At 39.0% G+C, this 23,778-nt stretch overlaps 1 protein-coding gene across 1 annotated transcript in view; it reads right to left on the reverse strand.

The window, feature by feature from the left end:
* Positions 1–634: 634 nt before the first annotated feature.
* LOC134614871 (protein-glutamine gamma-glutamyltransferase 5-like) overlaps positions 635–23,778 on the reverse strand; it is a 36,738-nt gene continuing 13,594 nt past the window's right edge. The window contains exons 6-13 of the mRNA XM_063459112.1: positions 21,423–21,600; positions 20,481–20,619; positions 16,455–16,558; positions 16,130–16,369; positions 13,848–14,249; positions 12,688–12,848; positions 6,384–6,517; positions 635–1,103 (exon numbers count right to left, since the gene is read on the reverse strand). Coding sequence (XP_063315182.1) covers positions 956–1,103; positions 6,384–6,517; positions 12,688–12,848; positions 13,848–14,249; positions 16,130–16,369; positions 16,455–16,558; positions 20,481–20,619; positions 21,423–21,600 — 1,506 coding nt within the window. The 3' untranslated portion in view covers positions 635–955. The remainder of the gene's footprint in view (positions 1,104–6,383; positions 6,518–12,687; positions 12,849–13,847; positions 14,250–16,129; positions 16,370–16,454; positions 16,559–20,480; positions 20,620–21,422; positions 21,601–23,778) is intronic.

Raw genomic sequence — 23,778 nt, forward strand, 5'->3', positions numbered from 1 at the left:
AAGTTTGTTTGTAAAAAAATATTTTATACCTACCTACCTGATTCCTGATTTGGATCCAAAAGGCGTCATTCTGACTGAGTAACCAGACCTCAACCTGGCTGGGACGGTAACTTCAATGCGTTTTTTTTCATCTGGAGTTTGTGAGTTCCATATAAATACTGCAAACCTCCTCCAACAGTTTTGCACTATTATTATTTTTTGTTTGTTTGTTTTTTTTAGATATCCAGCTGTATCCCATTTTCTGTATATATCATAGCAACACAGTGTAGCTGATATTCATGATTAACTTGGTCTTGATGAGCAAAAAACTAAATTAGATTAAAAAAAAAATATGTGCATGAATGCACGAGAATTCCTGTTTCCTCACGCCGTGTAAGATGCAATGATTCATTAGTACACAGTGACAAGCCACAGTTCTGTCATCATTTAATTCTGCCCTGCCCAAGACATTGCTGTGTGAAGCTTAATTATAGGTTACAAAGTGTATGTATAGTGCAAACAGTACAGATTTGTCATAACATGCTATGCTTGTCTTGCATATGTTATACATTTAGATTGTGGACGCAGTTTTTAACAATGACACACACACACACACAAAAAATGTAAATCCTTTTTTTCAAAATTTGCACTTTATTTAAAAATTACAAAACAATTGGTGCACAAAGTGGTATCTCTTTCAGATAAGTAACAGGAAAAAAAAACTAGTATACTGTAATAAGAAACCTACATTTGTAACAACTCATATGGATGTACTGAAAGGCCTCAATTTCCCTTCTATTTATATGGCAGAAAAAACTGTACAGATAGATAAATCCCAGATTATTCTGACTCAGCAAGGCTTTACATTCCCCACCTTTTAGAACAGGTGAGTGCTCTCCAACAAACCTAACGTAGCTTTCCCCTTTGCATGTGTAGCTTTGTCCCCCTTCACCTGTCCAATCCAGCAAAGTAAATCTCAAGGTTTGACCGACACAGTTTTGTATCCTTTAATGACCCTGAATTTATTGCTGCTGAAATTCACTTGGAGTTGTTTGAAACCCACTTTGAAGGGAATGACTTGAAACTCCAGAACTGACTTTTCCCTCGGTTTCATGGACCCTAACCTAAAATGAAGACAAAAAAAAGATGCAAGGCCCTTAATAACTTTATTTTGCTTTTACATTATAGAAACATAGAAACATAGAATCAGTGGCGTACGTACCGCGGTCGCAGGGGTCGCAGCTGCGACCGGGCCCGGCACTCCAGGGGGCCCGGCCGCCCTGCGGCCCCCCCGCGACCGGGTAGCAGCTGCCACGCTTTGCGGCCCCGGCCCGTGCGGCAAACCGCCGGGGCCGCATGTCAAGGGGTCCATCGGGTGGCCCATGCTGTCAGGGCCACCCGATGGACATGGATTGTAAGGGGGCCCGGTCTGCGCTGGGCGCTTTAAGAGCGCGACCGGGACCCCTGTGATGACATCACACGCTGGGAGGAAGTGACCGCACGTCACTCCTCCCAGCATACTGACAGCCCACGCGGGAGGAAACTGAAAGGAGGAGGGAGAGGGAGTCAGAGTGGGAACTCTGACTCCCATCAGGCTGAGCCACCACTGGACCCACACATGGTAGGAAAAATTTTGTGTATATGTGTCTGTGTGTATTTATGTCTGTGTATGTGTGTCTGTATGTGTGTATGTCTGTGTCTGTATCTGTGTGTATGTATGTCTGTGTCTCTGTGTGTGTGTATCCATATGTGTGTCTGTGTCTCTGTGTGTATGTCTGTCTGTCTCTCTGTGTGTGTGTGTATCTGTATGTATGTCTGTGTATGTATGATTGTGTGTCTGTGTCTCTGTGTGTGTGTGTGTGTGTGTGTGTCTGTTTCTGTATGTCTGTGTATGTGTGTGTGTCTATGTATGTGTCTGCGTGTGTGTCTCTGTATTTATGTGTCTGCATGTGTGTATGTATGTCTGTGTCTCTGTGTGTGTGTGTGTGTGTGTGTGTATCTGTATGTATGTCTGTGTATGTATGATTGTGTGTGTGTGTGTGTGTGTCTGTTTCTGTATGTCTGTGTATGTGTGTGTGTCTATGTATGTGTCTGCGTGTGTGTCTCTGTATGTATGTGTCTGCATGTGTGTATGTATGTCTGTGTCTCTGTGTGTGTGTGTGTGTGTGTATCTGTATGTATGTCTGTGTATGTATGATTGTGTGTGTGTGTGTGTGTGTGTCTGTTTCTGTATGTCTGTGTATGTGTGTGTGTCTATGTATGTGTCTCTGTATGTATGTGTCTGCATGTGTGTATGTATGTCTGTGTGTCTGTGTCTCTGTGTGTGTGTGTGTGTATCTGTATGTATGATTGTGTGTCTGTGTCTCTGTGTGTGTGTGTGTCTGTTTCTGTATGTCTGTGTATGTGTGTGTGTGTCTATGTATGTGTCTGCGTGTGTGTCTCTGTATGTATGTGTCTGCATGTGTGTATGTACGTATGTGTCTGTCGGGGGTATGTGTTTGTGTCTGTATGTGTCGGGGGGGATGGGCCCACAGTCAGGGGGGAGAGGTTCACGGTAGGGGGGGGCCCACGGATCAGTTTCGCCCCGGGGCCACATAGAGTGTGTGTACGCCACTGCATAGAATGTGACGGCAGATAAGAACCATTCGGCCCATCTAGTCTGCCCAATTAAATTCAAAATACTTTCATTAGTCCCTGGCCTTATCTTATAGTTAGGATAGCCTTATGTCTATCCCACGCATGCTTAAACTCCTTTACTGTGTTAACCTCTACCACTTCTGGTGGAAGGCTATTCCATGCATCCACTACCCTCTCAGTAAAGTAATACTTCCTGATATTATTTTTAAACGTTTTACCCTCTAATTTAAGACTATGTCCTCTTGTTGTGGTAGTCTTTCTTCTTTTAAATATAGTCTCCTCTTTTATTGTGTTGATTCCCTTTATGTATTTAAATGTTTCTATCATATCCCCTCTGTCTCGTCTTTCCTCCAAGCTATACATGTTAAGTTCCTTTAACCTTTCCTTGTAAGTTTTATCCTGCAATCCATGAACCAGTTTAGTAGCCCTTCTCTGAACTCTCTCTAAAGTATCAATATCTTTCTGGAGATACGGTCTCCAGTACTGCGTACAATACTCCAAGTGAGGTCTCACCAGTGTTCTGTACAATGGCATGAGCACTTCCCTCTTTCTACTGCTAATACCTCTCGTTATACAACCAAGCATTCTGCTAGCATTTCCTGCTGCTCTATTACATTGTCTGCCTACCTTTAAGTCATCTGAAATAATTACCCATAAATCCCTTTCTTCAGATGTTGAGGTTAGGACTCTATCAAATATTCTGTACTCTGCCCTTGGGTTTTTACGTCCAAGATGCATTATCTTGCACTGCAACTGCCACAACTCTGACCATTTTTCTAGTTTACCTAAATCATTTGCCATTTGGCTTATCCGTCCTGGAACATCAACCCTGTTACATATTTTTGTATCATCAGCAAAAAGACATACCTTACCATCAAGACCTTTAGTTATATCACTAATAAAATATTAAAGAGAATGGGTCCAAGTACAGATCCCTGAGGTACCCCACTGGTGACAAGCCCAAGCTTTGAATATACTCCATTGACTACAACCCTCTGTTGCCTGTCACCCAGCCACTGCCTTACCCATTCAACAATATTGGAATCCAAACATAAAGATTGCAGTTTATTGATAAGCCTTCTGAGTGCAACAGTGTCAAAAGCCTTACTGAAATCTAGGTAAGCAATGTCTACTGCACCACCCTGATCTATAATTTTAGTTACCCAATAAAAAAAAAATCAATAAGATTAGTTTGGCATGATCTCCCTGAAGTAAACCCATGTTGTCTCTGATCTTGAAATCCATGTGTTTTTAGATGTTCAACAATCCTATCCTTTAACATGGTTTCCATCACTTTCCCCACTACTGAAGTAAGGCTTACTGGCCTATAGTTGCCCGACTCCTCCCTACTACCTTTCTTGTGAATGGTCACAACATTCGCTAACTTCCAATCTTCTGGGACTACTCCTGTTAACAATGATTGGTTTAATAAATCTAACAATGATTGGTTAAATAAAACTTGTTTTTCAAGTTATAAGTTAGATATTCAAAAGTAGAATTTAAACACATTTGTTGTTCACATTTCCGCATTATGTTAGATGAATATGCCCTTAATAACTTTAAATTGAAAACAGATTAAATGTATAATTAAACACTGGGAAATACAACAATAATGCAAATGAAGAGCATATTTTAAGCACCTTTAAAAACATCTGTCATTTATTTATTTTTACCTGCGCTCTCTCCTTAATCCCTATGTATTTTTAAACAAATGGAGGTTTTTTAGTTACCTCCAATGGCCATGAGAAGATAAGCCCACCTGCTAACGTCATGTTTAAAAATACATAGGGTTTAAGGAGAGAGCGCAGGTAACTTGTTTTTCTTTGGTTTTTTACTATATATTGGAGCTGATGTATACTGTAGTCTTTGCTGCCGCCCAGTAGTGATGGGAGTGAGCGCAGGACTTATCTGTCTGCATTTGTATCCATTTTTTGTATCCCTCCGCCTTGTTACAATGCAGCCGCCCATCCCATGTGTTCCCTATTAAGGGTTAATAATATATAGGGGTGTATATAAAAAATACCCCTTTCTGTCTCATTTGAGATCTTTGCCAGAAGCTCAAGGAAGCAAGGTGAATGGTTAGAGTTAGGACCCACCTGGGGAGGTCTGCCTTGAGTGCCTTTTAAAAATACATAGGGATTAAGGAGAGAGCGCAGGTAACTTGTTTTTCTTTGGTTTTTACTATATATTGGGGCTGATGTGTACTGTGGTCGTTGTTGCTGCCCAGTAGTGATGGGAGTGAGCGCAGGACTTATCTTTCTGCATTTGTATTTATATATTTTTATTTTTATTTTTTTGTTATTGCCGTTTTATGAGTTCATGCATTAAACAGCAATTTGTAGTGAATTAAAAACTGAATGGAAAAATGCATTCCAAAACTGTTATTTTGGAGAAAAAAAGATATAAATATTATTTACAGTCACAGCTTAGCTGTTTAATACTAAATGTTGTAGTTTCAGTGTTTCGCAAAGATAACCTTATGTTTCATCTAACATATTAATGTTTATTCCCCAAATGTGTCTTCTTTTTATGTTTTACATAACGGAAATTAGGGGGTGTTGAAAATGGCAAAACAAGGAAGATCTTTAATTCCCCCCCCCCCCCATATCAGCCTCCATTGATTGATTCAAAGTGAGAATTGTCTTATCAGCCACCCCACATTCTTTTTAAGTGAGAATTGTTGTTAATTGAGTTAATTCCAAATTTGATGTCAAAATAGTCAAAATGTAAACATTCTCAGTCAGCTATGATTCCAGTTCGGATACTTTGGCCTTACATTTGAAATTTACTTTTAATTCTTACTTTAGTAAATAGCCCTGTTAATAAATTCTAACATTGCCATAATAACATGCTTAGCCCCATCGCTACAACATTTTTATTTATAGCTTGAGGCCCGCTTCCATCATCTTATTCCACATTACCTGTTAAAACACGGCAGTGTGTCTCTGTGGGATAGACTATAAATAATAATACAATCTCTGAAAAGAACTCCAACAAACCTGTGCTTACGGTTACCTATGTTTCTGATTTATGCACCATAAAAGTGTACCACATTAACAAAAATATAACTCATAACTTATCAATTTATATTTCTCTATACTATTTGTCAATGGCCGTCAAGTTGCCAGTTCCAATGTAGTAAGATTTCAGTTGTGTTTAAAAACAATTTATCTCATATGATTACACTGTGGTCTTAACCCCTTACTTACCAATGACTGAATCATTCCGTCATGCAAACTATTACTTGCAGGTTCTGTTTCCCTGCTGGTGAAGAACCCGAGGTATCATTTGATACCTGGGATCCCCATTGGTCACTGTGACCACAATTAGTAGCCCCACCCTGACCTATCAGCGACTTTACTACATTGAGAGCTAAAAAAAAGTGTTTGTGATTACCCAACCAAATTGTATCCATCATCAAAAGATGAAAGGCTGAATCCACCTAGTCAAAGTTATACCATGAGATTTTGTTAGAACAGGTACCATAGACGGTGCTTTAGTCAACTGATATACAGCGCAGATAAGTATTTCTACATCAATGCATTTAAAATAGCTGTTTTTACATGTGAAATTCCTTCTAAGACTGAGTACTGAGACTATTAAATAATGGGAGTTAATGTTCTTAAACTATTCAAACTACTCTGTAGCTGAACACCCTCAAAGACGATATACATAGTCGATCGAAGGCCAGAGGTTTCTAATGCCTGTTATGTTCATTGTGTTAAATGATGCTTCTATTTTGCCCAAATTTTTGTGGATTCACTTACTGTAATTTCATCTGACTTTTTAGTATTCCACTTCCCTCAACAACCATAAGACAGTCTTGTATTTCTTCATTAAGAGGGTTGGAAAAAGTGAGCTTCACTCTACATGGTTTGTTCACTACTGGTGAGCCAAGAAACTGTTTGGAAAAGCACAAAAAGAACCTTTGAGTTAAACCAATATTTTCGACAAGCCATTAGATTCATACACATAGCGGACCTGTGCAATGTGTATTAATTTTCTCCGTACTGGTTACACAGCTAATTTATTGACCTTTAAAATTGTATATAATCTGAGCTCTGACTATTGATCACCACCAGTCCTATTAGTCCTCGATGAGTAAGTTGTTTAGAATTGAGTGGATCAACAGTTGACTAGATCTACTACTCCAAATCTATGAAACAATCTCCTCCATGTAAGAAGAAACTTAATTATTATTAAATATAATAATATAAAGGCTTGATGAAAGACATTGAGAAAAATATAATTAAATTGCCCAAGTCACACACGAAGACAAATAAATGATAATATGCTAAGTGATTTTTAAAAGGATACTGTCACTTAACTGCCTATATTGTGTTAGATTTTCACTGACTTTACAAAGTATTTAAAAGATATACACAAGATAAGGTAAAGGGTAATAATGTGTCTTTTGTATGTGAAAGATGTGAAAGATATAAAAGTCAAAACAAGGAAAAAGGTTGGTGCTATAATGCACCTCTGCTTGTCTTGTCCTGTTTCATCAGTTGTAAGTTGTAGCAAAGGAATCTTCTATCTCTAAGCATGTGGCATCTAATTGCGCATGTGAAATATCATCGCCTTTCCCTTAATCCCTTGCTGGACCAGGATTTATTGGATATATGCATATCACTTTTAAAATAATAGGAGCATGATGTTGCACAAGCTACTTCCTGTTGACTGCATAGTTCACAATAGAAGCTGCTAGCTTTGGTGATTTGCAGCAAATTCAGGAACTTCAAAACTTTTTTTTTTTCAAAACTTCAAACTTTTTTTGTCTATTTTGCATTTTTTAACACCTTATTTATCTATATGACGGTTTAAAAATATGTGGCAAACTCAGATTGAATCTTCACTTAAAAATGCCTCTTTAGCCATTTCAAGTATTTATTTATTTGTAGACCATGAACTACCTGGATAGTGAATGGATTGTAAATCTTTTGCATTTTTATTCAATGTCACACAGTAAAAATATAAACATATTATTATATTATCCCGTGAATTGCAAGATAATAGCAATACCCAAATTATTAGTACTCAGATCGCCATCCAATTTAAAATAATCAGAAATGCATGTCTACAGTTTTTACTATAATGCTCAGTTATCTCAGTTATTTCTAGAGTTTAAAAATGTTATCATGATCATTTGTACTAGGAGGGTGTACACATGTTTCGGGCGCATTCAGTTGATTTTTTTTTCTATGCAGATACCTGAGCACAATATGTTAACATAATTTCAGGACATGGAAGGACTGTGGAGTAAATTGTGTTACTTCAACTTTACCTCTCATCCCAGTAAGCATTTCAATAGTGTTTACTGGAGTGAGTCAACAAGCAACTGTCAGATACATGCAGGGCCGGCCCGTCCTTAGGCCGCGTTGGAGCCACGGATCCAGACGACACACTGACAGGGGCGGCATTTTGCCGCCCTGTCATAATCTAAAACAGGAGTTCCTAACCCATGGTGGTGGTGCAGCAGCACCGCACGGGTTGGGCACCTGTGTGAGGGCCCTAAGGGCATGGGCCTTCCGATGTACATATGCAGTGAGGGGCTCAGTCATGCGCTGTGGCGCTTTAACAGCGCGACCAGGCCCCTTCTATCCCGCAGAGAGCTGGGAGGAAGTGACAGCGTCTCACTTCCTCCCAGCTGACTCACACAGCCACGCGGGAGGAGGAGGAAGGAGCCGCGAGGATAGGTCCGGATCGTGAGAGCAGGCCCCCAACTCCCACCAGCCACAGCCAGCAGAAGGTAAGAACCTGCTGGGTGGCTTAATTTTTTTAATGTGTGTGTATCTGTTTGTATGTGTGTAATGTGTGTGTATCTGTGTGTTTGTATGTGGTGTGTGTACCTGTGTATGAGTAGTGTGTGTGTAATGTGTGTATCTGTGTAGTGTGGGTATCTGTGTGTTTGTATGTGTGTAATGTATGTAGTGTTTGTATGTGTCTCTGTGTATGTGTAGTGTGTATATCTGTGTATGTGTCGTGTGTAGTTTGTGTATACTGTGTGTAATGTGTATCTGTGTGTGTAGTGTGTGTATCTGTATGTCTGTGTATCTGCATGTGTGGCAGTGTGTATCTGTGTCAGTGTTTGTATGTGTCTGTGCGTATGTCTGTGTATTTGCAGGCGTATCAGTGTGTCTGTACATCTGTATGTGTGGCAGTATCTGCATGTGTTTCAATTTTTGGATACATACATATACTGACACACATACAGCCGCACAGACACACTGATACACATGCATAGGCGTGCACAGCCTGTTGCATTAGGGTGTGCACCCTAAAGCACAAACACGCCACATGTGTATATATGTAATACCCATATATATATATATACACATATACACTGCTGTGTGCGTGGGCTGCTAGTGTGCTGTGTGAGGGTGCTGTTAGTGTGATGTGTGTGTGAGGGTGCTGGTAGTGTGCTATGTGGGTGAGGGTGTTTGTGTGGGTGCTGTTTGTGTGTGAGGGTGCTGGTAGTGTGCTGTGTGAGGGTGTTTGTGTGTTTGTTAGGGTCCTGTTACTGTGCTGTGTGAGGGTGCTGTGTGTGTGAGGGTGCTGTGTGTGTGAGGGTGCTGTGTGTGTGAGGGTGCTGTGTGTGTGAGGGTGCTGTTTGTGTGATGTGTGCGTTTGTGTGATGGTGCCGTTTGTGTGTAATGTGTGTCGGTGTCGTGTATTTGTGAGGGTGCTGTTTGTGTGTGTGTTTGTGAGGGTGCTGTTTGTGTGTGTGTTTGTGAGGGTGCTGTTAGTGTGCTGTGTGTGAGGGTGTTGTGTGTTTGTAAAGGTGCTGTGTGTGTTTGTGAGGGTGCGGTTAGTGTACTGTGTGTGTGAGCGTGCTGTATGTGTCTAGGTGCTGTGTGTGTGTGTGTGTGGGCTGTATGTTGGGAGGGATTGTGGAGGTGGGGGCTGATTAGTAAATATCCCCCCTCCCTACCTTATGTAGGGAGGGGGGATCTTTGCTGCCATGTGCCATCCCTTGTGGTCCAGTGGAGAGTGAACTCTAGCCTGCAGAGCTAGAGTTAACTCTCGCGAAATCTGAGTGTTGCCGTGGCAATGCTCAGATCTCGTGAGAGGAACCTGGCAGAGCTGCTGTCTAGAGCTCCCCGGGTCCTCTCCTAACTCCCTCCGTGTTGCTGTGGGTTGGTGAGGTAGATCTTTGATCTCCCCGCCAGCCCATGGAGGCTAAGAGCAGAGTCGGCACTCAGATAGCGCCGACTCTGCGTGAGCCGTCAGGGGAGATCCGGACATCTCCAGAGAAGTCCTGGGAAATAAAGTGTGGGAACTCTTTTCCCACCCCCCCAAAAAAATAATATACACGTGTGTGTGTGTATATATACTGACACACAGACACACATATATATACGTGTGCAGACACATACTCAGACACACACATACATTCACAGACACACACACACACCCATACACTCACAGACACACACACATACCAATACACTCACACACATACCCATACACTCACACACATACCCATACACTCACACACATACCCATACACTCAGACACACACACTTACAGACACACACACACTTACAGACACACACACACTTACAGACACACACACACTTACAGACACTGGGCAGACTAGATGGGCCGAATGGTTCTTATCTGCCGTCACATTCTATGACACACACACACTTACAGACACACATACACTCACAGACACACATACACAGACACACTCACAGACACACACACACATTCACAGACACACAAACACACACACATACATTTACAAACACACTTACAGACACACATTCACAGACACGCACACTCAGACACACACACACACACACACACACACATACAAATAATTATTTTTTTTTATTAAAAAATGTCCACCTAGCCTCCCTACCTGGAGTGCTGGCGTGGACTTGTCCCTGGGGTCCAGTGGGTCGGGTGCCTGTGTCCATCTCAGACGCAGTGAGGGAGCTGTGTGCTCTCGGCTTCCACTCGCCGCGCGGGCTGTCTGCTGTAGCTGGGAGCCGGAATATGACGTCATATTCCGGCTCCCAGCTACAGCAAATGGCGCGCAGCGAGAGGAAGCTGAGAGCACACAGCTCCCTCACTGCGTCTGAGATGGACACAGGCACCCGACTGGGGGGTGTCCTTCACCTCTTGCCCCCCCCCCCCCCGCCATGACAGGGGGAAACATGGGGTCCGGAAGGGGGCATTTGGGGGCACTGAGTGCCCGCAGGAACAGCGTTCCTGCTCAAATAAAAGTGCAGGAACGCTGTTCCTGCAGGACTCAATACATAGGCGTGCCACGGGGATTAGGGTGTGCCCAGGCACACCCGGCACACCCCGTGCGCACGCCTATGTACACATGCAGATATACAGACACACAAACACTGCCACACATGCAGATACATAGACAAACAGATACAATCACTGACACACATGCATATACACATACACAGTGTATAGGTAAGTGTATTGACTGAAGTGCACATACATACACAAGCTACATCCCCAGCATACACACAGACACAAAGAAAAGGAAATGAGCTAAGAATAACAAAAGAACACTCCTAAAGGGGGTAACACTGGAAATTTAAATTACACAAAAAGACAAGAGTGGAGTGTCTTGTATAAAGGATACTGCGAAATATAAGAATTAATGATATGTTAAAACTTAGCTTTTACTAATAACATTACTAAAATCTATAGCCATCGAAACCTATGTTATTACTAAAAGCTAAGTTTTAACATAAATACTTATATTTCCCAGTATACTTTATACAAGACACTCCACTCTTGTCTTTTTGTACACGCAGACACACACTAAGTCACCAGCACACACAGACATATACTACATCCCCAGCACACACACAGACACATACTACATCCCCAGCACACACACAGACACACTACATTCCCAGTACACACACATGCACATACTTCATCCCCAGCACACCCGCATAGAGACACTGCCTTTGCAGAAGCATATATGTTTGTTTTTGTTTTTAGGGTGGGGATGGGGGGGCAGCACGTCATACTTGGATCCATGCTGCACAATGTCTTGGGCCAGCCTTGGAGACATGGAATGGGCAGTTTGTCTTTAAAGGGAACCCAACCCGATCCCCCAAACTACTCATGCTCTTTTTAACCCCTTAAGGACCAAACTTCTGGAATAAAAGGGAATCATGACCTGTCAGACATGTCATGTGTCCTTAAGGGGTTAAAGAGCATGGAATTCCATCTATACATTTTGCTGGCAAATATATAGATTGGACAAAAAACTCAATTAAATATAAGTCTTTCTCCCACCTGTCAATCGATTGTTTTGCATAGACTCTATGCCGATGAATTGACTGACAGTGAGAGAAGAAGGGATCTCTCAAAGAAGGTCCTTCTGCTCTCCACCCATAGTAACCACAGTGCATATGCTGTGTTTGCTATGGTAACTCCTTGAGGAGTACAGAAACGGAGTGACCATGCTGTCAACTAAGTTTGTGTGTCGGCTACCTGCTATCAGCTAACTTTTTTGATATTGCTTCCAACTAGAGATGGCAGAATTGGCTAATGTATGCCCGCTTGAGGAAGAACCAGCCTGACAAGTGATCCTGTCTCATTTTAACGACTATTGCGCTAAACCTGTCATTAATGGTTCGGAATGCTTAAGTAACATATACTGTAAAAATGTGCTAACCAATCACATGTTATACAAATGTTCAAGACAAGCCTGCAGTTGCTGTTGTGGCGCTGCAAGACAAACTGTATGTTCTCTTTCATATGCACAAGAAAAATAAAGAATTTTTAAAAAAAAGTTTGTGTGTAAGCTTAATAGAGGAAGTTTGGGGAAGCTTCCTCAAGAAGGGTAAATCAGTCAAAACCATGGTAGGAGTGTGGATGGACCAGAGGTGGGTAATATCTACCTCTCTAGATCACAGCTGGAAAACAGAGGGTTAGGTAAGTGCCTTTAATCTTCAGACACTTTTTAAGTTTGGCAATCCAACAACAGCAAAAAGAATCAAAGGACTACATATTGACTAACCCAATGAAAAAAGGCACACAAAAAAAGCAATATTTCCACCAATAAATTGTTTATCTCCTTACATTGATGAGGATGTTTGGTAGAGCCAGGTTAATGTCTTTTTGCACCAGCAGCTTCTCCCAGGTTATATTCTGCTCCCCAGTAGCAGTAACTCTGACCAGGTAGTTATCATCAAGGTATGGACCATACTTTGTATATGGAATTTGTAATAACATCCATTTTTCTAGAAATAAATATGTAAATAAGATGTTACATAGCTACTGAGCTGAAATGATATGGTTTATAATAGATTTGTGCATTCCTTTTTGGACAAATTTGCAATTCGCCCAAATTTAGGCCAATTGACGGGTTGTCAGAATTTTGTAAGTCCGATGCACCATATGGACGTATAACCAAACCAACTACTCAGGCAATGGACAAGCATGTTTGTTGATGGATTATTGGTGGTTATGGAACATCCATTAAATGTTGATTTTATTCTCATATAAGTGAGTAATTCTATATTTATGTGTATTTATAACTATAGATTTATTTTTTACTGATTCTCCTCTTTTTTCCTCTATTATACTTTTTCTCACTTCTCTCTGTGAGCGAAATGGTGTAAAAATTCATAGGTGTACTAAAAAATATATGCATAATAGTTATATTATATATATATGTATATATATATATGTATATATATATATCAGCATACTTATTAACCCATTTTTTTACCATTTTAGTTTGTCACAATCATTTTCACTAATATTGTGCAAGGGCTGGATGTCCCGTGGGGTGATTGCATAGGAGGGGAGGATGGGCAAATAGATTTTAACTCTTTTGGGGAGGAGTTCGCCTAGAGTTCCGTGCCAGTTATCCTAATGACCGAACCAGTCTGTCACAGTATGTATGGGAGAGAGCATGTGTGCGTGAAAAAAAAGATAGTATGTATAAGAGGCAACAAATAGCTACTGCATTGGTTTCTCCTTGGACTGGCCACAAGATCATTGCTAGTGATGATCTCCTGGAGGAAGAGGGTGACTGCGACAAGTCGTCTATTGTGCCACTACAGTTTTTTAGTAAATTTGCAAGGCCCCCTAATGTCAAAAAGGAACTCCCCCTTCCTCCATCCCATCCCAATGAAATGAATTTCCTGTGGTCCATTAAACATTAAAACTATCTTGCAATTACTAATGTTAACTGGGGTTGCTTCAAATTATGAGAAAATTATTGTACGTTTTACCTTCTCCTGGTCCAAGGTCTATGTACATGGATTCTTCCCAAAACTGATGCGCTTCTTTACCATTGTGTTTCACAGACTGGGCAGTGAGGCTTAACTTCAATGTCTTAGCAACTCTAACCAAGTTTACAGCCAGTAAAGCTAGATTGATGGTTTGTCCAAGCTGGGGAGACTCTGTTAATTTAAACTCAAGAAATAATTTTGCCTCATTCAGTGGTGGATTACGAGATGCATCGATAGCAACACTTCCGTTTTCCGAAGGTCTCCCATTCTCTGATGAACTGCCATTAGCGGTGATGCCATTATTTCCAGAAGAATACATTCTGCCATTGGATGCTGACATTGTATGCTTATTTTGCAGTCTGTGGATGGCTTTTTGGAACACTTTTCTTTCTTCAATGCTCCCTTAATACAATAAAATACAGATCATTCACAATTTCAGTATAAAACATAGACACCAATGTTCATATTATTCATATCATGTATAGCAAAATGATTTGTCACTAGGATTTTGATCTAAATATTTTATTTTCCATTTTTTCATGAATCTCTATCTTTCTTATCTTCACTATATTTAAAGGAACTCTATGGTGTCAGGAACACAAACACATATTTCTGATACCATAGTGTTAAACACAATCTTGCCCCCCTCGTCCCCATTTCCCCCCATAGGAAAGCATTGGATTGGCTGAAATTGTCAATTCTGATAAAACCAAGGAGGTGGATCCTGGGCGGATGCAAACGTTGCCCTACCAGTCAGCATCTCCTCAAAGAGATGCATTAAATCAATCTCTGAAGAGGCAGTGTTTACTACAAAAAGCCTGAAGGGACTGACCATACTCACCAGAACAACTGCATTAAGCTGTAGTTGTTCTGGTGACTATAGTGTCCCTTTAAATGTCAATACAGGCAAACAGTCAGGCTGAGCATACCATTCCAGGCTGCATCCTGGTTATCATTGGCTGATACCTTTGGACTCTGCATCTCCCTATATCCCTGGTGGGGAAGATACCACCCTCACTTGAGATTCTGAGCTATGTTAGGCTCTGGACACTGTAAATAGTACTCTTCTGATATCCTTATGGTTTACATACAGTGAGTACTAAATATATTTTAATTTATGTCTTTATATCTGTGCTGCCATCTGAGGACAAACAACTTCAATACATCCCAGCGCACACAATGTTCCGTTTAAAGGGATACTATAGTCACTAAACAACTTTAGCTTAATAAAGCAGTTACAGTGTATAGATCATGCCAATTTTAGGAGTATAATCACTTTTGTTTCTGTTTATACAGCCCTAGGCACACCTCCCTTAGCTGTGACTGACAGAGCCTGCATGAAAAAATGGTTTCACTTTGAATCAAATGTAACTTACTTTAAACATTATTTCCTGCTCTGTAAATTAGACTTTAATTACATACAGGAGACTCCTGTAGGGTCTAGTAAAAATAAAATGAACAGAGCAGGCGATAAGAAATTCTAAATGATACAGAAATAGCAAAAAAGGAAGTATAAACATTAAATTACTCTATACAGGAAGTGTTTAGGAAGGCTGTGCAAGTCACATGCATGTAGGGGTGCCTAGTGCTGCATAAACTATACAAAATATCAACCACTGAAAATAGATAGCTGCTCCTAAGCAGGTGGTCTGCATGTCAAAATGGCAGAGAATTGAGCAGTGAGACTGCAGGGGCATGATTCATACACTAAAACATGCTTCATTAAGCTATAGTTGTTTTGGTTACTATAGTGTCCCTTTAATGCTGCTATCCTTGCACTAATAGTAGCATTATTAAATGTAACTGGCCATTACATTTTATTATTTTTATTGCTGATACTGATATCGTAATATAATTTACCATAGTATCTCTCTATTGCTGTGTGCTTTCTATTACAGATCACATTAAATATTTTTATAGTGAAGATTGTACCACCACTATTCTCAGTTGGACATACAGAGTATCTGCATAGGAGCAGCTATCTATTTTCAGTGGTTGCTATTTTGTTTTGTTTGTGGTTGTATTTGTTCATATTTTTCTATGTATATAATGTATTTGTATTTATTCCTGTGATGTTTTTATTCACTGGGGCAGTCTCTCCTGTCTTTGTGTAAGTTTACCTTTTTTTTTAAAAAAAAGTCCACAGATAAAAACATTTTTATCTACTTTTTACCTTCATTTATGTTTAGTGTGCACTATCAAATTTGCAGTTTCATGAATTTATCACTATTGCATTTGCCCATAAAAAGCATTAATTGTAATTATCATTGAATTATATTTACCTTCCTGATATTTGTAGTGATGAGTAACATCTTCACGGTCATCACTACCAGCGCGTTTCGTGCTTATACGATTTCCAACCAAATGTGGGTCACAAAAATACTTTTCTCTTCTTTTGCCATAGACTAACCAGGACACGCAATCTGCATTTACCATTGCAAACACAAAAGGACCATCGTAGCTAAGGTTGACCTCTCCTTCTTTGATGGACTTGACAGATGCTGGGCCACAGCGATATTTTCCTAGTGGGAAATTGTATATTTTAAACATTAGTCATAAAGTAATGCAATAATTACTATTACAGGCCCAAAAGTATCCCATTCCTACCATCACTTGTTTCTTGTGGAGTTGGATCTAGCACCTGCCAACCGCCAAATCCTGACGGCAAATCCCTCCTGGCCATCCAACACTCACACCACACATGAAAGTTCCTGAAAGCAGAGGGAAATGTTTGTGTTTTTAAATCATACTTACAACGCAAATCAAAATTCACCATATCATTGTGAGCAGCCCATTTATTTTATTTTTTTATTTATTTTCCACAAAAGGTGAACACATTAATCCTTCCCGACGTTAGGTTGTGCTATGCCACATTCACAATATATATATGAAATTTTAATCTACATGTATCTTTATATTAAAAAAAAGAATACAACTAATGAGGCTGTACCCCACCGGAATTACCTTTAAATGAAACCATCATCTTATAGGTAATAAACTTTATTGTAAATTGACATACAAAATAGGTGCAACAATAAGAGAAAAGTGATAATCACTATCAATTAAAAAGGAGGGGAATATCAAAAACAACAAAGTCTCAAATTCAAGTGAAGTGGATATAGGATTAGAAGCACTACACACTTAAAACAATCCACCTGTAGGATAGCCACAAACAGCCAAAGGTCTACAAAGAGCCATCTGACAGGTAACATTATCATGGTGATATACCAAGAAGACTTCTAAAATAAAATTAGTTGCATGAGCTAGATCCTTATGTTCTAACTCCTGAAGAGATAGCCTCTTCTGGTCTGAATACCCAAAATTGTATGGCCCTGGATAATGGTGCCAATGCTAAATTTGATGGAAACCTTCTCCTAAATATAATTATGAGTTGACTAAGGTTGAATCCATTCTCTCCATGAATTCTTTGAAGTGGTGCTGTGCTCAGTATTTGAAAGTGGCTCGCAGAGCAAAGGTGGTCCCACACGATTCACTGTTGGCCAACACACTTAAAGGTTAAGAAAACCAGAAACACAATTAACTGGTAGAAAGAAATGATTTACACAGACAGCACTTGTAGGATGCATATCAAGTCTTCTCATTTTATTCCAGAAAAGTCACTAAATATGTACTTTTTACATATTATGTGAGTTGATGGATTGCAAGCAGTCAATCATTTTGATTGGTTCGTAACTTATCCTCTATCCTCAGAGTGTTACATCAGGAAACTGCAAGTTCAGCCTAATTATTTCTCTTACATGCTTTTAACCTCTTAAGTTCTAGTCCGATTATGAAATCATCCTATTTTATATCACCACACACTTTTTATAGTCTTCACTGTAACCCATATCCTGAAGATATGTTTATTTGTGTTCCTTCATTAATATCTTTTAAATATGTAATTACTGCTATACATAATATATTATTACGTGCTAATTTGCTGCTCGCTTTGTCAGTTTAATAATGGAAGCAGAAATCTTTGGTTCAGTATTACACGTCTTACAATATATGGGTTTTGCCATGCAAAGAAATGTACTCTCAGTTCAAATTTCAGACCTAAAGTTGGGTAACACCTGCTCCTGTACATACAGGTGATCTGATTCTTGGTAGACAGCTTGGGATCATCATTTGGATGTGATGTGAAAGACTTTTGCTTGTGTTGTGCAAAGTGTCAAACTTAGCTAATTCCCAGGGAAAGGGGACTGCCGTAAGTTACTTAATGGAATGGACACCTGTACCCTTGTCAGTATATTTATATCGGCAGACATTTTGTGTTAAGATAGAAATTAAAATTGTATACTACCAGTCACCTTCAGAACAGAGGTGACTCAATTTTGTATTACAAAGCTAAGATACACAAGATGTCTCTCTCTTTCACTCTATTCATTCAAGTCTGAGCTGAGGAATGTGACTTATGTAAACAAGACAAGAGATAAGGCATATATACACACTATCCACTAATAATTTACTATTATTATATTTATCATATATAATTATTACTATGTTAAGAATACAAAATATTCATGAATATAATATCAATGAAGAAATATCATAATATTTACTAATGTGAGTGGAGTATAAATAATCTTAAACACAGTTTCACACAAGAAAACCAGACATCAAATGACAGGTAACACTAAGTAATTAATTTTACTTTCTAACAAAAGAAAAAACAGAATCTTACAAAGTTGCATTGTAAGAAAGAGGTGAAGAAGTGTTTAGACATGTCAGAAAGCTAGATATAAAGGTATATCCCAGACACTAAGACTGGGGAAAAAAATATTTGAAGTTGACAGGTTCTTTGATCTATAGTGGCCATAAAAAGATAACAAAATTATGTCAAATGCATCACAAAATACAGTTAACCCATTACACAAAAAGGTAAATGGACACCCTGACAAGAATTTTTGGTGATGTAATTGCGCCACCTACTGACCAAAAACTAGATGATGGTCTGTAGGGAAGACACACCTACAGTTCCCTATTGGTCCTATCGACTAGTGACGTGCAGAGAATTTGCCCCTTTAAAAGTAAAGACAAAGGGAAGAGAAGAGATTCTGACTGGAAAAAACTCTCTGAAACACACTTTCAAATTCTCGGGGACTTACATATTCTGACTCTTGGACTGGACTCAAGGCTTCCACTTTCAGACTTTCAAACACTCTCTTGGACACACCTAATTCTTAGTATTTCTTTTCCAACTAACACAACTTCAGAACTTTGAAAACTTTTCTATTTTCCACAATTCTCATCATACTTGCATCTTGGCCAGATTTCAATTATTAGAAATCATAATTAGCTAAGAAATATATAGTTATAAAAATTCCATTCCTGAAGGTGGAATAAAGATAATTATATATTAACGTTAAATTTGCCAAATGTTAGCATAACAAAATTTTATCCAGAGGTATTGACTCGTTCTGAAATAAGATAGTGAATCTTAATTAGGAAAGGTAAAATTCTGCAAACGTAAAATCTGGTTAGAATTATTCTTATTGGATGGTCCTAGGAATGGTGAATGATCTGGTATGAGTATTGTAGCTGGCAGTGAAAGAGTTATTTCAGTGTGATTTGACTGTCAGCCAAAGTTTTTATTGCTTTACGCTGCACTGCTGTGTGTTCTGTGAAGTTCTATCTTCTCTATGAAGTTATTTCTAAGTGAAGTAGTGTCCTGACGTAAATCTTGTTAAATTGCATACAACTGTCGCTATTTAGCTGTCTATATTGTGTTGACACAATTTCCATATTGTAAACTTATGTTATATCTGAATATTCACTGATTATTGTCACGCATGTTACATATATTATTTTATTATTATTGTCACAAAAAATTATATTTTTATAATTCATTTGTGATTGCTGTGTGAAGTAAAAATCCTCGGGAAACAGTGCCAAGATATCAATTTTAGATATAATAAAAATTATGAAACTAATTTTTGATAATTTTTATGAAAATATTATTTTTAATATGTATTAGCCCATAAATATCCTCACAATCTCCTGTGAAATACATTGTTTCAGATCCTCTGGCATAGATCTGGTTGTTTGTCTTGGCTCTACCACCTCATTGAGGCATTTCCATCACAAATTGTTCCATGAAAGTGTCATTCCCCTGAGCCCAGCATACAAAGGAATAAAGAAAAACAACTCTGGGTAACTGTAGGGAAATGTTGGCCTTTCTATTCACATGACAGATCAGCTATGGCCTCAAAGGAGGACGCAGGCCACAGTTATATCTGGGTATGACACACATAAATACCATAGAACAGGTTCTCAACCCAGTCCTGAAGTACACCCTACCCTGCTGTGTTTAAAGTGTTTTCTTTTTTTTTTTTATAAAGTCCTTAGACATAACTTGGTAATCCCTAAATACTGTACTGTTAGGGGGTACTTGAGGGTTGGGTTGGGAACCACTGCCATAGAACAATTGCTACTCAGTCCTTCCTGGCCTTTGGCTTTGTAGGAAGGAAGTAGTTCGATGGATGAAAAAAACAAACTACAGGCTGCGAGAAGGAGTAAACATATTCAAATTGGTCAATTAATGGATTATTTCCTGTTCTGTATGCTGAGTGATGCTACAGTGTCTTGATAATTTATCAATATTTTTTTTATCAATTCACACAACAATCTTACCAAATACTATCATGGCTTTCCTTGGGGAGTTTCTTTCCAGTTGAATCATAATATTCATCAATCAGAATGTTGGTGTTTGTGTCATGAGCAGATTCAAAATTTGTTATAACCCGCGTCGGTATTCCTAGGCCTCTCATGACTGCAGAGACAGATGTTGGGCAAAAGAGAGAGAAAGCACAGATATAAATTATTGTTTATGTTCTTATTCTTTATTTTGAATTATATATTGTTTCTATCTCATTGTATTTTTAAAAGGGAGCGGTCAATTCTCTGGAATTGCGCCAATAAAATCCCCTTTACTTTGTGCCAAGCATTTTTCATGAGATGATCCGTTTACTCTTAAAAATGTAGGCCTTGATTTAATAAGCTTTCCAAATGATTCAATAGCGTTAGAAAACTTTGCAAGCAAATAATCTACAGAAGTCACCATTGAAGTCTATGGGGTTTTATGTAGATAAATAACTTGGAAAGTTTTTGTAACAGTATTGAAACATTTGGAAAGCTTATTAAAGTGAGACCTATATTCAAAGATTTAGCACAAATGCCATCATAATCCCGTTCAGACAGCCCAATGCCAAGCAGAACCAAACATAATATTAAATAGCCTGGGACGTGGTAGGTATGTTTTGAGTTAAGATATGTATATCTTAGTCTAATATTTAAAATTCACTTTGAATTTCTGACAAGAAGCCCTTTATTGAATAACCCTACCAGTCTACCTTCCTTTGTGATGCATTGCCTTACAAATACAGTAAGATAAATTCCAAGCTTATAAAGTTAAGATATATATATACAATATATGTGGTAAACACAAGTTGACTTAACGATTCTGTTGTGATTTGTAATTAGTCTTTATAATGTCAATGACAAATTTTTTTGTAAATTACATTTGATGTAGCAAAGCAATGTGTATGCATGTACAGTGAGAAGAAGTCTATTTACCTGTGCACATTACAGCAGCAAAGACCCAACACTGGCCATATTTCACAGGTTGACAGTCACTCTTGTACCATTGCCTTAAAATTGCAGTACTTCCATTCCAAGACGAAGGACACACTCCACTTGCATAATCTTCACTCCAGTTGCCTTGTAGAACTCCATTATCATCGTTACTGTTAATCTAAATTGTTAACAAGTAGCTATATATCTATAAATATATTACATAGACTTCTTGCACTCTCCTCATTCAATATAACTAAATCTAGCCTCAATGCTCAAACACACTGTATATAAACTCCAAACCTGGTTGGACTTCCAACGTGTCTTCATGTGTCAAAATACAATACATGACACCCAAAGTCAGCATCAACATTTCATTATCAAGGCAATAATAAAGCCACAGATGTGCATATTTATAAGAATATTAGAAAATCAAATTGAATATGCTCGTCAGTCGAAGCTGTCACATGTTCAGACTCACCTTGTGGTGCCCACAGTGACGAATACTCTCCTGGCGTTAATAGAGGTACGGCTCGGCAACCCTGTGCCGGTAAATCCAACTCATGAGGCATATTGAAGGAAGACGGCCGCTGTGGACCCATTCCCAATTATAACCCCATGTCTGTCCACAGTAATGATGGCATCAACGTGCGCGTGGTGTCACACAAATGATGCACACGCATGTTCTGGGGTCAAAGGCCGGTTACAGCCAATCGGATCCACAAGAGGGTTATTTAAGCATACCTATTCCTTCAGCTCATTGCCCTGTCGTGGTTTCCCTTAGTGGTTATCCGAGAGTGTGTTCCTGAGCATTTATTTCTGGTATTTGACTTTGGCTTTGTTTGACTTCCCTGTATTCTGTATCCCTGACTTTTGGCTTTCCTTCATTATTGTGTCTCATTCTGTGTCCCCAAACTCGGCAAGTATTCCGACTAATTTTTGGTACGTTAAGCCGGCCATTCTAAGGCGTTACCTTTTAGTCCTAGGTGTGATACAGTTCTACGTGCTGGATCAACTGACAGAAGCATCCAAACCTGCTACTGTCGTGTCCCGAAACCCAGAAGCAACATCCTTAAACAAAACAGTTATATGATAGGATACACTTCTTGATAAAACCATACCCTGAATGGGTTGATATGGCAACCAATACTTAAATGTGAAATAGTGATAACTGTAAAATACCAAGTAATAGATTATTACAGAATTAAATGTATCAAGTATAGTCAAGACATGGGTGGAAAAAACAAACAAACACCACCCATAGTAAATAAAGATGTATGAAAGAGAAATGGCAAAACGCCAAGTTCATCAATACATGTATACATATTGATGACTTTGGTGTTTTAAATCACTTTTTTTGTATTGGTTGCTATGTCAATAACTCAGGGTATGTTTGCTTGTATAATGAGGTGTATTGTATCATGTGAATGTTTTCCTTGCAGACATCACTTCGAGGTTTCAAGACAGAATGGTAGCGGACTTTATATGTTTCAGTTGGTTAGTGTATTCAATTACATTTTCAGATTTTCTTATAAATACACACATTTGTTGGTTTAGTTTTGTCTTAATAAAGATCCAGTAGGGTCGAAATGTTGTTGCTGACTTGGGTGTCATGTATTGCATTGTGACACATTAAAAAACGTGTTGGAAGTCCTCTGAGTGCTACTGTTGGATGATAGATAGATAGATAGATTTCTTTGAGAGGCAGTTATCAAACCTTACATAGGTTTTCCCTTTATTACAAGGGATAGTAAATGCCCTTATATCAAGACAGTCATGACATATGCCATGCAAGAGATGAGGGACCGCACTCCATTCCTAGAAAACATAGGGTGTATATGGTATATTGAAAAAAGGGGCTCCTGGCAATCACAAGGTTCAAAGATAAAGCAGATTTAATGGATCATAAAATGCAATAGAGCAACATTTCAACCTCAACAAAGGATTGGGCTATGTCAGCCTGAAGGCCCTTTAGTCATGTGTCATGAATGGGTCTAGTTAAGGGCTACATTTTTTTAATATGCTGTTTAGGGATGCCATAAGAAAGTTTTTAGTACAACTTTTAAAGCTTGGTCTCTACCTTCTACTTTTGCAGCTTCCAGATTTCTGTCTTTCTCAGGATAGCTTACTTTCACTTGCTACTTGTTCCAGTCTCAACTGACTCCTCATGCCAAACTTTATCTTTATACCTATAAGTGCAAACCCTACCCTGCTTTATAACCCTACCCATCTATTCAGTCTCCACTGTTGTGTCTCTCCCCATTCCTGTGTTCTCTTCATCTTTCTAATGCCTGTTTCTTCCCGCGCACCCCAACATTGTGTCTCTTTCATTGTGTCAATCTTTCTCTTCCATTCCCAC

This window comes from Pelobates fuscus, chromosome 6 (assembly GCF_036172605.1).
Source record: "Pelobates fuscus isolate aPelFus1 chromosome 6, aPelFus1.pri, whole genome shotgun sequence".
NCBI classification, from domain to species: domain Eukaryota; kingdom Metazoa; phylum Chordata; class Amphibia; order Anura; family Pelobatidae; genus Pelobates; species Pelobates fuscus.